Source organism: Chroicocephalus ridibundus, chromosome 1 (genome assembly GCF_963924245.1).
Source record: "Chroicocephalus ridibundus chromosome 1, bChrRid1.1, whole genome shotgun sequence".
In the NCBI taxonomy this organism is placed as follows: Eukaryota; Metazoa; Chordata; class Aves; order Charadriiformes; family Laridae; genus Chroicocephalus; species Chroicocephalus ridibundus.
In genome coordinates this window covers 166,322,465-166,336,793 of record NC_086284.1, presented here as the reverse complement: position 1 = coordinate 166,336,793, position 14,329 = coordinate 166,322,465, and the positions used below count along the sequence as shown (strand labels likewise).

The 14,329-nt window shown below is 38.0% G+C and overlaps 1 protein-coding gene across 1 annotated transcript in view; it reads left to right on the top strand.

Annotated features, from left to right (window-relative positions):
• Positions 1-14,329, top strand: part of LUC7L2 (LUC7 like 2, pre-mRNA splicing factor) — a 41,525-nt gene that overhangs the window by 2,810 nt on the left and 24,386 nt on the right. Inside the window, exon 2 of the mRNA XM_063322583.1 lies at positions 8,126-8,220. Within this exon, the coding sequence (XP_063178653.1) occupies positions 8,126-8,220 (95 nt within the window). The remainder of the gene's footprint in view (positions 1-8,125; positions 8,221-14,329) is intronic.

Below are 14,329 nucleotides of genomic sequence, written 5' to 3'. Positions count from 1 at the left end.
ACAATCTCAAAGGTAAATTCAAAACCAGCATTGTTGCCTGAGTATGTAGTCTATATTACTTTTTCAGAGCTTATAGTATCCTTCATAGAGAACAGGAATGTGCTCTGAAAATGGTTTTGAAAATTCCATAATGAGCTGCTCAAACATGGTTTTAGGAGATGAGCTGTAGGCTGTAATTTGTGGGAGCTTGTGCACACTCATTATAACTGGCGTCCCTGGGGCCAGAATGGCGAAGCCCGAAGGAGGTAGTTATGAACTGTTGTTATGGATTTGCAGTTGAGCTCTGAAAACACCTAGAAAGCACAGTTCTGTATTGGTCAAATTGATTCAGAAAATACCCGCTGAGCTGTAATGTTGCTGTAGGAATACTTATGAAAAATAAGCTGTGTTAGCAAGGAGGCTTCCCATTTCAGAGTCACCCTATGTGTGGCTGTCTAGAACTCTGTATGCGGCTCTGGGCCTGCCCCTTGCTGTATCCTTTCCCAGAGAGCTCTGTGCTTGCGGGCAGGGAGAGCTGAGAGCTTTGTGACTTGCTTTGGCACTGAACTTTGGCAGTGGGATAGATGCACTTGTAGTCACACGGCATCACTCAACGTGTGATGAACTGCTGCCTGGTACCCGCCAAGATGTGATGTTCAGGCAGCCTCTCGCCAGCTGCCTGGTGCAGCACCCTTCTGCTCCCTGCTTGCCTTGCTCATGTGTCAGACACCTGACAGAGAAGTGAAACAGAAGGGACTTGGCAGATGCTCTTCTGGTGTTTCCAGTGAGCTGCAGTTCTTAGAATTCATCTGGGGTATCTGAAAAGCAGTTGTATTGTTAACGTCAGTACAGTGAAATCATTCTGTAAATGGTATGGTTTTGTTGCACTCGTGGAAAAACACATTATTTAAAAACAAGTGGTTATTTTAAATATGCCTGACTTAAACTTCTCTTATCTCCTTCTCTGACGAGACATGGAAAACTGGATTGGATGTGGACCATTCCAGAATTTCAAAGAAAAAAAAGAAAAGAGGATCTTAGATTTTGATGCTAGTAAAAAGCTGGACTAATTTAATCTAGCCGTGACTGCAGGTTTTTCCCTGAAGTATGGCATTCCAAGTACTGATAACCTGATATACTTAAATAGAGAGGCTTAAATATAAGCTACTGAATTCATAGCGTGGGTTTCCCAAACATTTAGAAATAAGGAGTGCTGAAGACCAGCTGCTAATCTTACATACTTACAAACAAGTAAGTTGTGTGTTTGTTTGGTTTTTACTGTTAGCAGTTAAGCTAAAGGACTCTTTGTTATGTATGTCAATAGTTAAAAGGTTAGTTCAAGTTAAATTTATTGTCAATGACCAGGGCTGTGGGAACTTGTCACTCAGAAGTATTAGGAATAAGCTGATAGAAAAGTGTACCTTTCGTTTTTAATGCTATTTTTCAAGTGTAAAATTCATTAAACTTTTTTTTTTAATAGTATGATTTGGTAAACCCTGGTTTTTCAATCTCTATTCTCTAGAAGATAAAAGTGATCCTTAAAAATAGGATCATAACTGTTTTAAATAAATGAAGTCATTTACAAATGGAGTGAAATGTTAACAATTGGTATTAGTACCTGTCGTGGTTTAACCCCAGCCAGTAACTAAGCACAACTCAGCCACCTGCTCACTCCTCCCCGGTGCGATAGGGGAGAAAATTGGAAGAGTAAAACTGAGAATACTCTTGGGTTGAGACAAAGACAGTTTAATTGGTAAAGCAGAAGCCGTGCACACAAGCAGAGCATAACAAGGACGTCATTCACTACTTCCCATGGGCAGGCAGGTGTTCAGCCATCTCCAGGAAAGCAGGGCTCCATCACACATCACATAATGGTTACTCGGGAAGACAAATGCCATAACTCTGAACATCCCCCTCCTTCCTCCTTCTTCCCCCAGCTTTATATGCTGAGTATAATGTCACAGGGTATGGAATTGGTTGGTTGGGGTCAGCTGTCCCGGCTGTGTCCTCTCCCAATGTCTTGTGCACCCCCAGCCTGCTCGCTGGTGGGGTGGTGTGAGGAGCAGAAAAGGATTTGACTCTGTGTAAGCACTGCTCAGCAGTAGCTAATAAATCCCTGTATTATAAATCCTGGTTCCAGCACAAATCCAAAACATAGCCTCATACTAGCTACTATGAAGAAAATGAGCTCTATCCCGCCCAAAACCAGCATAGTACCCCAGGAATTATTTTTTTCAGAATATAGCTGGAATGAAGAAACACTGCCAAGTTTTCTTTAAAAGACCTGGTTGTGAAGATCCCGTTTTGTCTTAAATCAGCTATCTTGCTCAACAGGTTCATTTTCTGCCAGGTCAGTTACCTGCTCTGCCTTGCCACATGAGTGCTGGAGTCAGTGTGAGGAATGGGTTAGAAGCAGAGGGTGGAGAAGGATCATTACTTGTGACAGTAGTGCACACGTAGAGCAGATCAGAATGGCCCTGGAACAACACCACATCTTGAAACTGCCAAGACTTGACTGTTGCAAAGAAATGTGGTGGTGGTTTGGCTTTTCTTTTTTTTTTTTTTTTTTTTTTAATAATTGCCACTGCATCAAAATTAGGTTATAGTCTAGAAATATGAAAAACTAGCAAAGTTGATTAGATCTTTTCTTAAGAGACAGCTAAATTTGTGCATGCTTTTGAGACTTATGTGTGGTCATGAAAATGTTCTCCTGAGCATCCTAACAAATGTTATGCTATGTGACTATCATAAAAATCTTTGGCTTTTTCTTTGCATATACAGAACCCTTATGTATGAGGTGCCAATCAGCCTCTTTTGCTTCACCTGCTAGCTTTTTGAGATGAACTGCTATATTTGGAGTCTTTAACTCAGTTCTTCAGCTGTTACTAGCAAAGCACTTTTCTTGTTCTAAATCATCTTCTGACATTGAAACTTAAAATATCCTTTTTTCATATGTTCACATCTTAAATAGTTTTTCTGTTTTACGCTAGCCACTTCAATTATCCTGAATAGTGGTTATTAATATGTGACTTTTCTGTCCTTGTTTGGGAGGAGTTGAAACGACACCCTTGTGCTTACCTCGATGTCATCCTGTGTTTCGTGACCCCCTTTATGTGGTAACAGGTGTAATCTAGAATTTGTAAACCCATTTTTTAATTTATTTGTTTCCATATGGGATTATTGAAGAGTTCTCTGTGTGCTTAAGGACTTAAGGGTACATAGATTTTGGGTTCCACTTTGCTTTATGCTTGTAGGTGGAAGGTAGTATGTGCTTTTGAAGTCAGTTTCAATACATTGTTGTCCATTACTAGAAGACTGCTAGCCCTTTGGCTGAGAGCCATGTTAGGGAGCCAGAGGCGGCCTCTGAGAGCTTTTCCTTCAAATACGAATCAGCAGCAAAGTAAAGGCAGAAAAAAGTGTCTTGTATACACATGTTTCTGCAAAACCTACCCAAAATGTTGAATTGATATCAGCTCAGAAATCTGAAGGAAGTAGCAACACATAAACCGTGAAAAGATTCTTTATTTGTCAGTTAGGAGTGATCAGAGGGCTTTTAAGGGCAACGATCAAGTTCAGTGAATTCTGTGGCTTTGTTTTAAAGTTCTGGTACTTTAGCCATTAAAAATGAGGGGAACAGTGAAGGACTTGAGGAATTTTTCTACTCTGGATTTGGGGCACCATATGAAATGGCATTTTTGAAGAAGCAAATGGGCATATTCATACCTCTTAAAAATAATTTCTATATTTGTTCCACTTGTGATGCATTAGCTAAAAATTGTTTCATTCTTTCTGCATTCGCCAGTATTAATTCAGCAACAGTGTAAACTAGAAGAAATTATGCTTAGAAGTGTATTATTCTAAAGGTGTTATGGTAAAGATGCATTCAGTGTTAGTGACAAGAATATCAGAATTAGCTGCCCGTTAAGTGTGTAGCAGGAACAGGATCTTCTGTGACTGCTTAAGCCTCGATTAAATAATGATGTTGAATACTTGTCATACAGGGCTTGCTTTCCTGATGAAATTTGATATGCAGTCTTTAACCTGATATTCCACCCAGTTAGTAGCTCTTCGTGGGTGAAGCTTTCAGAGTCCCTTGCCAACATGTTGGGACTCGTTCTTCAAAAATTTGAGTGGAAAGCTGACTGGTTTTGGTTGATGTATCTTAATGCAGGAAGTTAACGGCATGAAAATGAAAACGCACATTGTTTTGTTTGCATGGATTGCACCATTAGTTTGCGATTGGAGGTTACAGTTGGGTTATAAAGGGTAATTCTCATCAGTGCACTGGGCTTCTTGTTAGTAGTATGTTAGGATACGTCAGAACAGTAAGATGCTGGATCAAATGTATCGTTGTTATGAGCGTGTTATAATGCCGAGCGTTGTTGGTACATAAGTGTTCATTCTGCTGGTTTGTGATTGAAATGCACTGAACGGGAATGACATCGTGGAGGCTTGTTAATAGGTTAGACTTGGGAGTTCAAAGTGAATTGTATAGACCAAGTGCGCATTGTGATCTTAACCTCAGGATGTTCTTCAATCACCATAATGCCTTGGTCTTGATGTTACTTTTGTAGTCAGCATGTTTAATACAAATTAGAAAATGTCCTTTAGAAAGTTTACATTACTACCATCATGTCTTTAATATTTGTGTCCCTAGTGTGCAGTTTCCTTATGCTTATAAAGGATATGAGATGTACAAGTGTAGAAATTTCCTTATGTTTGGCTTTTTTTCTGGAATGGTTTCAATACTGTTTCAAAGTTCTCCATTCATCTGGAAAGTAATCTTTTATAGAAATGTGGTTTGGGCCAGGTACTTTAAGTAAAACTAAGCTGCTGCTTCTTGAGGAAAATTTAGTCTGGTTTTTTTTTTTTGTATCTCTATATAAATTTTATCGATAACATGACTTTGGTTTGTTTTTAACTGAGAAAATCTAATTGGAAACACAGGGATGGCTTATAGTAATAGATGTTGACTCCTATAAAGCCCTGGTAAATTACTTTGATTTCTTTAATGAGCATGAGTCCTAAAGATCAAATAGTCGAATACTCTGCAGTTCTTCAGAGGCAGGGTTAAATAAGTTGCTATTCTGAGCTAATTTAATTATTTACCTTTTGAAATAGAACTTGTAATAAGGTCTAAAATATCAGTCATAGCGCTTATAAAAGCGTTTAAGGATACTTCTGAAATTTAGATGACTGCAGCTACTTGGTACATAGGTGTATTGTTTTCTTCTTACAGAATATATAAAGCCTTTTTTTAAATGCTCATAAACATCGCTTAGCTTTCACTTGATTATTTGACCATACAAAGAGTATATCAACCTAAGTACAGTTCGACAAAGAGAAGTAGCGTCTTGGTTATCTGACCACTGAAGTCCTTGGCCTAAGAAATCTGCGTTCATGTTTTAATTCTTAGTCTCTCTTGCTGTAGGCTGAATGTCAGGTGTGTATTGGATCTGTAGACTTTATTCTGCCCTTCCCCCCAGCAAGCCATGTAGACCCCAGGTCATCATCTGCTCAAGATGATTAATCTGTAGGTCAGCAGCAGAATGCATCTTCTGTCTTTGCCAACAGGTCTGCACTATTAAGGGTATTTGAGCTCACAAAATTAATGAAGAAATAAAAGCATTTTCTTCTGAGGCTGTCAGACTCTGGAATGAGCTGCCAGAGGGACACAAAATTCAGTCATTGTTAGGACATAGTATATGACACCTTTTCTTTTTGATAAACCTTTCCTTCTGAAACAGCCTAGATTAAAAATAAATGCAAATGTGTGAAGCTGCTTTTTGTAAAAAGGAAGATATCTGAATGTTCTGTGTATGGGTGCCTTTCTCAAAGTCTCTTAAATATTAGACCAAAGGCACAGTGTAGAAAGAACAAAGGTTTAAAATGTAAAGGTGCGATGTGTTCTTGAGGCTGTCACTGACTAGTTTCTGCTACCTCTTTTTTTTCCTTTTTTTTTTTATTTTTATTCTTTTTCCTTCGTTGTCTTATCTCAGTTTGGTAATTGTGATTATCATGCTAGCTACTCAGATGAAAGACTGTATTGCAGCTGTAGCATCAGTTCCTAGTTGTGGTAGAGGTATGAAAAAGCTATATCTAGGATGTTGAGGTGATGTCTCTGAAAATACTACTTGCCAACGTTACGTAAGGAACCATGAGTCTTTTGGCAATTTTCTGGTCTTGATAACTTTTTGACTCCTGATAGGTTAGTGCTATAAGGCCATCAGCTGTCTTTTTAAAATACTTTTTGTGATTTTGTTCATGTGTCTTTATATGGAAGAATCTTTACAGTCAACATGTATTTCTAGATGCTGTGTTAAAATTGCTGGCAGAGTCTATTATTCTATACAAACTGAACAATCTGGCCCCTTGTTTTATTTATAAAGGTTCAATGTATCTTTGCCTGCCTACATCAATCTGCAAGGGAGTGTCAGAAAGGCCCCGCATTCGCCGAGCCGTGAGTTATCAATAACTTTTCAGATGTGTTAATGAATGTGGAACAAACGCAGTTATGTGTTTAAAAAATATGGATCCACCTCCTAAAAAGCAAAAAAAGGAAAAGCAAAACTCAGAGCTCTTTATTGCAGTAGCAGGCATGATTATAAAGGAATTGCTCTAAATTTTTAGTTGTGTAAGTATAACTAAGCAGCAAGGTTGCCCTCTAGAAAACCTATTGTTGAACTGCTTTGAAGCTGTCTTTAGCCTGTGGATTACAGGTTTTAAGTCTTGTATCCTGCAGGCAAATTAAGCATGTGGTGGTTTTAGAAACTTTTGTTTGCTTAATAATCTGAAACGTGGCCTGTTTGAAAACATTATGTATTACCATCCTATGTATAGGAACTGATACTATAAAATCTGATTATATGATAGCAATAAAGGCTTGACTATTAAGAGATGGGGGTTTTATTCCCCTCTGTTGTAGTTAATTCAGTAATGAATTTGGCTTCTTGAATTAATAGATTCAAAATTCTCAGTGTTTCAGGTCATGAAGCCATAAAAGACTTTAATAAACTGCAAAATGTTTCAACACTCTGAAATATTTGATGAAATGGAAGAGGCTGCTGTCTGAACTCATTGTATGTCGTCTTTTTTCCCCCAGCAGCTTTCCTTGCTTCAGTAATTCACCAGTAGGTTTTCAATGATTAGAGATTTTAACAGGTGGTTAAGTTTAAAAAAAATGAATAAATAGCTACATCCTTAGCGAGATTAAGGTGTTTTATCATGCCTGTGTCTTAACAACAAGAGAGCCATAGCATTGTTTTCTCTTCCAAATCTGAAACAGTGACGATGTTATGACTTGAAGGAAAACATATTCCCTCCCTCATCCCCAAAGCACCAGCTGGTTACTTTATTCTGAAGACTTTAGGTCTTGCTCCAAGATGGGGTTATTTAAACTTGCAATTGGACCTCAGTGTGTGGGCAGGTTGATGCTTCTGCTGATGCAGGAACTACAACCTGCCATGATGAAGATATAATTAAGATATTTCCATCCCAACAAACAGCATGTAGGAAAAAAAAAAAAGGCTTATGATACGGAGATATGCAAACGTCTGTAAAATAATTTTGCATATAGGCTATGTCCATATGTTTGACTGACTTTTTTTCAGGTTTGTAAGCATTTAAAACCATTCTTCTGCCAACTTTTTATGCTACTCCCACCAGAAGTAAGAGGGTGCATTGCATCCAAGAGCAAAATCATAAAATGAGTATAAGGTGGGATTCGGTGAAGACTCAATGTGTATCATCTTGTGTTTATGAGGCTGCTTTTATATGCTAATTGTTGCATACAAATACATCACTATTTCATGCAAAATCTGACTAGACCATTATATAGCTCATTTAACAAATGCTGTTGTAGCAAAGTGTTTTTAAGCTAATGCTATCTTTCTGGTTTCAAGCACTTTTCACGCTGCATTTTTGAAGGGAAAGTGTGAGAGGATTTTAAAATAGCATTATAGAGCATCAAAACATGTATTTGTGTTTTTGGTGTTATTTGGCAAAGAAGCATACAGTGTTTTAAGTTCTAGTTTCCGTAGGCCTTCACTATGTGACAGGGCAATGTTAACGCTTTGCATGTAACCTGCAGAATATGTCTGGCTTCCACAGATTTCTAACCTGGAATGTGTTGATTTCTATATTGCAGGTGACACAACCCGTCAGCGAATCAAATTCAGTGATGACAGAGTGTGCAAGAGTCACCTTCTCAACTGCTGCCCTCATGATGTGCTCTCTGGAACTGTATGTAGCCAAATCTTGTGTTTTATTTAGATAAGAATGGAGAAATTGAATTATTTGTTCTTTGTAATATCAGTTTTAATTTCGTGGTTTTCAGCAAGTGTCTATCCACTCTCTGGTAGCTCAGAGAAACTTATAACAACTGTTATATGGGTTAATTTTTACAAGTTTCCTGTTCTATATGCTATTATTAGTTACAAGTTCAACATTGCTTGCTATAACATAAAAAATTTTAAATAAAATACATAACATTACCTACATGAATTGCACTATAGCAAAGTGGTTTTAGGCTGGTACAGTTGCAACTAGCAGAAAAAAAGGAAATGTAATTGATGATAAATTATGACGTTACTTTCTTAAAACTTTATGTTGTAGTGAGAAATTATCCCACACAAATACTTGTAGAGTAAAAAGAGGTGATTTTTCTTTCTTTGAAAATATTTTAGTGAAAACAGTTGAAAGTTCAAATAATTACATTTCCAGAGGCTGAGATATATTTAACAAGATAGTGACGCTTACTGTACAATACCCAGCTACTGTGCCATTTTCACAAATTCAAAGGCAACTTGAAAAATCCCCATTTATGGCATATTAGTAACTTACTTGACTTGGATTTTTGTGTTCTGTGTAGTAGACATTCCTCTGCCTGAGCGTAGCAAACAAAGGGCTTTGATACATGCCAGTAGCTTTGTCAGTGTGCTTGTGCTTTACCTTCTGGTGCCTGGCTAAAGTAGTTTATTCTTTGTGAAAGGCAGGTGAGTTGGAATTATACAAGCATAGAATAGTTTGGGTTGGAAGGGACCTTTAAAAGGTCATCTAGTCCACCATCCCCTGCAATGAACAGGGTCATCTTCAACTAGATCGGGTTGCTCAGACCCCTGTCCAACCTGACCTTGAATGTTTCCAGGGATGGAGCATCTAACGTGTCTCTGGGCAACCTGTTCCACTGTCTCACAACCCTCACTGTAAAAAATTTCTTCCTTATATCTAGTCTGAATCTACCCTCTTTTAGTTTAAAGCCACTATCCCATGTCCCTTTATCCCTTTTAGCGGTCCCTGCTAAGAAGTTTGTCCCCATCTTTCCTGTAGTCCCCCTTTAAGTACTGAAAGGCCACAATAAGGTCTCCGTGGAGCCTTCTCTTCTCCAGGCTGAACAACTCTCTCAGCCTGTCCTCATAGGAGAGGTGCTCCAGCCCTCAGATCGTTTCTTGTGCCCCTCCTCTGGACCCACTCCAACAGGTCCATGTCTTTCCTGTGCTGAGGGCTCTAGAGCTGAACACAGTACTCCATGTGGGGTCTCACCAGATGTTCCATGGCTTTAGAAGAATTAACAGTAGAGAGATGTAGTATGATGATATGAAGAGTCTTGTGTGTGTACCATTCCTAATGCTGCACTTTGGTAGCTTTCCTTATGCACGTTGGCACACTTTCTTACCCTGTGGCAGAGGGGAAAATGAGTGCTGGAAAACCTGTCTTAAGGATTATTTGAAGCAGCATTGGTTCTCTGTGCATATCATTCCAAAAGGCTAACTTGACTAGAGCTTTAAATGAAATGAAATTAAATGAAAAATTAATTTGCAAAATGGAAAACTGAAATATGTAGACTTGGTAGGTGGTTTACCTGTCACCTGGCCTCTAATGTGCTTTCCAAGTATCTGTGATTTTACATTACCATAACATTTTTCATTGATAAGGGGGCTTCAAACATGTATGCACACACTAATTTTGTTGGTTTTACTAGTTTTGGCACTTGGACTGGCAGGCCAATAGTTAAAGTCTGTCCTTCCCTCCTCTTAAGAGTCTGTGTAGAAGTAGACACAACTGTAATTGCTAAGAAGCACAGGAAGAAGAGGCAAAATAAATAGAACTGAACTAGAGAAATTAGCATTTATCTTAATAAAAAAGGCAATGGAAAAGGAAAGGCCCACTTACTGAGCTTCTTTGTAAGTCTTGTGGCTTCCTAAATATTTTTTTCCTGTCCTTAAAGACGCTTTCCTTTTTCTTCTGTATAGCAAAGTTCTGTCATAACGCAAAAATCAGGTGTTTTGAAGTTAATGTGGTGTTTCGCCTATACTGAAGATAATTCACACTGAAGATAATGCATCTTGCATGCATTTCTTTCAAGTCGTTCTTTGTTATAAGTGGTAACAAATAGATAACAATGCTTTGTGTATAAATGCGTATGTAGTTTTATTTTGAACTGTCCTGTGCACTACTGTCCAAACAAAATGAGGGAAAAGGGAGAAGAACCGTCTTCATCCATCTGTTATGTTGTCCAGTGTTTTGCTTGCCTGATAAGCAAAATAGCTCATGGTTGGGGGAAGATACGGACATAACAGTATGCTATAAAAACATACAGGGTCATTAATCAGCATCTACGAGAAGGTACTGTTAAAAGATTAATTTGACAGTTTTTCATTGTGGTCTAATTTCTGTGTAAGCAAAGATTTATAGAATGGCTGTCTTTAGCCCGTAAGAAATGTAGAACTTTAGAACTATAAAAGTCGTAGGTATCATGCAGTAATGCCTCTTATGGTGCAAACCAAGCATGTAGGTTGGGCCTGTTTACCCAGTTTAAGTCCTCACTGGAAGTTCTCGTCTGTCTCATACTGGACTGTGCTGCTACTCTTGGAGTAATAAACTGGAGTGCTTATTCAGTGAATATCAATCTTTCTCTTTTTTTTTTCTTTTTTTTTTTTTTCCTTCTTCCTCATAATGCAGTTAGTCATCAGACTACAAAATGTGTTCCACAATGTAACTCTGGATCCAGAAAAACAGTGACTAGTTTAATCCTTTTAGTGGGAGTAGTAGAGAGGGACTCATAAGAGACAGGCTTTATCTGACCCATGTATGGTCTACTGTTTTACCTAGTCATGGCTCTGAAGAAATGGACCTTCTGTCTTGGTAGCCCATTCTTAAATGGGCAAGAAGCTAGTTTTGATAGGAAAATTTTGTTGTATCTTTGGGTTCAAGACCTGTAGGTAACAAAGATTGAGTAACTGTTTGGTTTGGTGGGGTGGGGTTCGGTTTTTTGTTTTTCCAAATCCAGAGTCTTATGGTTCTGAGAGAATAAGTTCTCTGGAGACACTTTGAGGTTAAATCTCTTCATTGACTAGATTGTCAGTAAAATACTGGACATGAATTGCCATTTTTTGTGTGTCACAAGATAATCTGTTCAGTTCCAGTGAAATACATATTACTGTTCCTGTCTGCGAAATCCAGAATTCTGTGGTATTCCAATCCACCCACTCTTTCAAAAGCACTCAAGGAGGACATTCATAGATAAAGCAAGACAAACGAAATGACTCACATGAGTAGGCTCTGTTAATTTAGTGTGTTCTTTTCGTTAATGGCCAAATGCCCAGAATTCTGCCAAGGAATTGATTTCCCTTGACAGTAAAATCGTGTTCCCTCGCCTGCAATATGTATTGGTAAAAGTAGCGAGTGTATACTTTTCTTAGAAGATTGGAGATTTTCTCTTTGTTGTCTAGGCTTATGTGTATGTTATCTCTTCTCTCTTAACATGAAGTGTGTGCATATTTTTAAGAATACTGTGTGAAGTCTTCTGTTATTTCTAGACTTCTCTGGAACACTTACAGGAGGTATTTTCCTCAAGTTTCTTTGAGATTTATCTTTTGGTTAACATTAAAAACATTTCAGGAAAAAAGCATCCATACAAATTAGTGAAGTTTAGAGTTTTACTAGAAACTTCTATTGCCTAGGTCGACAACAATGCACAGTTTCGTACTTTTTCTTTAAACTTTCTTTTGCACTTCTCTCTGTCTTGCTTCCTCAGAGTAGTTTGTATTTAAAGGAACAATAAAGTTGTCTTTAAAGGAACCCTAAATAATTTACTTAGGAGTGTAAAGCCATAAAAATTAGCTGTATTTTGAAATGTAATTCTTTCTTCTGGCTGCTGTTGTCAACAGAACAGTTCATTCTGTATCTGTTACCCTCTTCTTTGACTTTTTCAGATGGACTTTTCTAGTTGTCTGTTAATGAGCTTCAGTCGTTACCTACTTTAATCAGGAGATTTTGGTTACATTCCTATTTTTATTTCATTTTATTTAGGGACGTGGCTTTGCGCTACTAGGTTTCTGGTTTTGTAGACTTGAAAATGCTAAGTAAAGCAGTCAGAGGTGTCTCAGTGCCTGCAGGAGATGATTTTGTGTCACTTCGGGAAGAGACAGGGAAAGCATGGGTTTGGATTTTTTTGGGGGTCTGCAATGGGAGTAACGGGCTACATGGGAGACATAGTTAGAATAGTGAGTCCCAACAGCAAAAATGTAAACACTTTTGTTTACATAGCATCCTCTTTCAGTTTATTAAATTATAATTCCAAATCTATTGTGATCTGTGATTATCTTTTTATTTGAAATGTGTTTTGAAGTTTGTGTGAGGCACGCATTGGTAAGATCACAGAAATGACTTTGTATTCAAGGTTGTAGAACAGCCTCTGTTCAGAACATGCTTTTGACAATGCCTCTCATAAATGCTCTTATTTTTAACTGACTCTTTTTTTCATGTTTTGGTGCTCTCCTTTTTCATAACGATCACTTGAGCAGTGGTTCACATGTGTAAGTCAGTGGTTTAAGAGTTTGCTCGTTCATTTCAAGTGGAGAATTTTACAATGATAGATTAGTAAGACTTTGTAAACCCTGGGACATAGTGAATAATTTACCACTTAAAGTTAGTAATTTTTACTTAACTTTTTTTGTCTTTAGGGGTTAACACTCTCTTTAGCTTTTTTTTATCCTTAATAGTTGCTGATGATCAGGCTTGTGGTTTTGGGGTTGTTTTTTTTTTTTTTTCCCCAGACCATGGTTCTTGAGTTACTTTTCATCAGCAGCATTACAAAAACGTTTGCTTATATTTATCTACATTATGAGATTAGGACTGAAGCTACCATACATAGGAGTCAGATGACTCCCCTGTAATGGTACGTACCTATTAATCAACATTCTCTGGATGTAAGCTCTGTGCTGCCTTTGGCAAGTTTTACAAGATGTATAAGAATCTGTTTTCTCTATCTTTGGGAAAAATAGCTGAGTACCAATGAAAATGACAAGGTGGGAAGATTTAAAGCAAATACCTTTAATAATGTTAAAATTGGTAACGTCCTAAATATTTATAGTAACCTGCTAGCTATCTTTGAAGAGCCTGAGCAGTTCAGCACTTCTGCAACAATCTTTCTCATTAGCTTGATTGTGCTTCCCTGTTGAACAAACTTCACAAATACTGTGTGTGCTCTTGGAACCCGTGGTTAAGAAACTCCTTTCCGCTCAGTGGATTAGCTTTGTCTGCGTTTGTATTTATGTGTGTTTGTTGAGAAACATCTTGCATTTTATTTTTACAGACCTCAAAAGTATGCTCTGTCAGCTCAGTTCTGCAGTTAAGCATATCTTTAGGTGCTCATGAATTTATTGGACTCAGCTCTTCAGGACTTTTGCTGACTAGAACCATATTGATTGAGACCTTGGTTTAGCAATATACTTTAATACGCACTTAACATTAAGCTTATTAGGGATGGAATTCAGCTCCAGATTAAGACATCTAAATATAGGTTTCAGCTGAGGAGCTAGGTGTTGAAGTTTGCACTGGAGTCAGAAGGGATCTAAGTAGTGGAGCCTAGAGAAAGATTCAGTTCACCTGCCACTGGGTTTCCCTCTCAAGGTGGGCTGAATCCATTTAGGCTCACTGACTGTACTACCGAGATTTCCTATTACTGTGGAAGAAAAAGTTCGGATAGTTCACACGTGTGCCGATAGGAGTTAGTAAGATATTTTAATCTGGAGTTGATGTCTTTGCCAGTAGTCCCATTGGCTCAGTGGAACAGTTTCCATTGTTAAAACTTAGGTGTGCCAGTGTGATTATTTGCTGTAGCATTACAAAAAAACAGGCATTCTGCTGGAGGGTATCAGCTTTTCAGTTCAGGACTGATTTGGTCATGTGAACTGCTTCAGCTTTGCAAATCAAATTAAATTAGGCTTGAATAAGCTAACTCAATTTGTATCCTTTAGCTCAGCAGTGACGAATTATAAAGTGCACTGTTGTCCCAGCAAGTGATCGTGTCAGTCTCTCGAAATGTATTCTTAATTTCTTTGACCAGTTC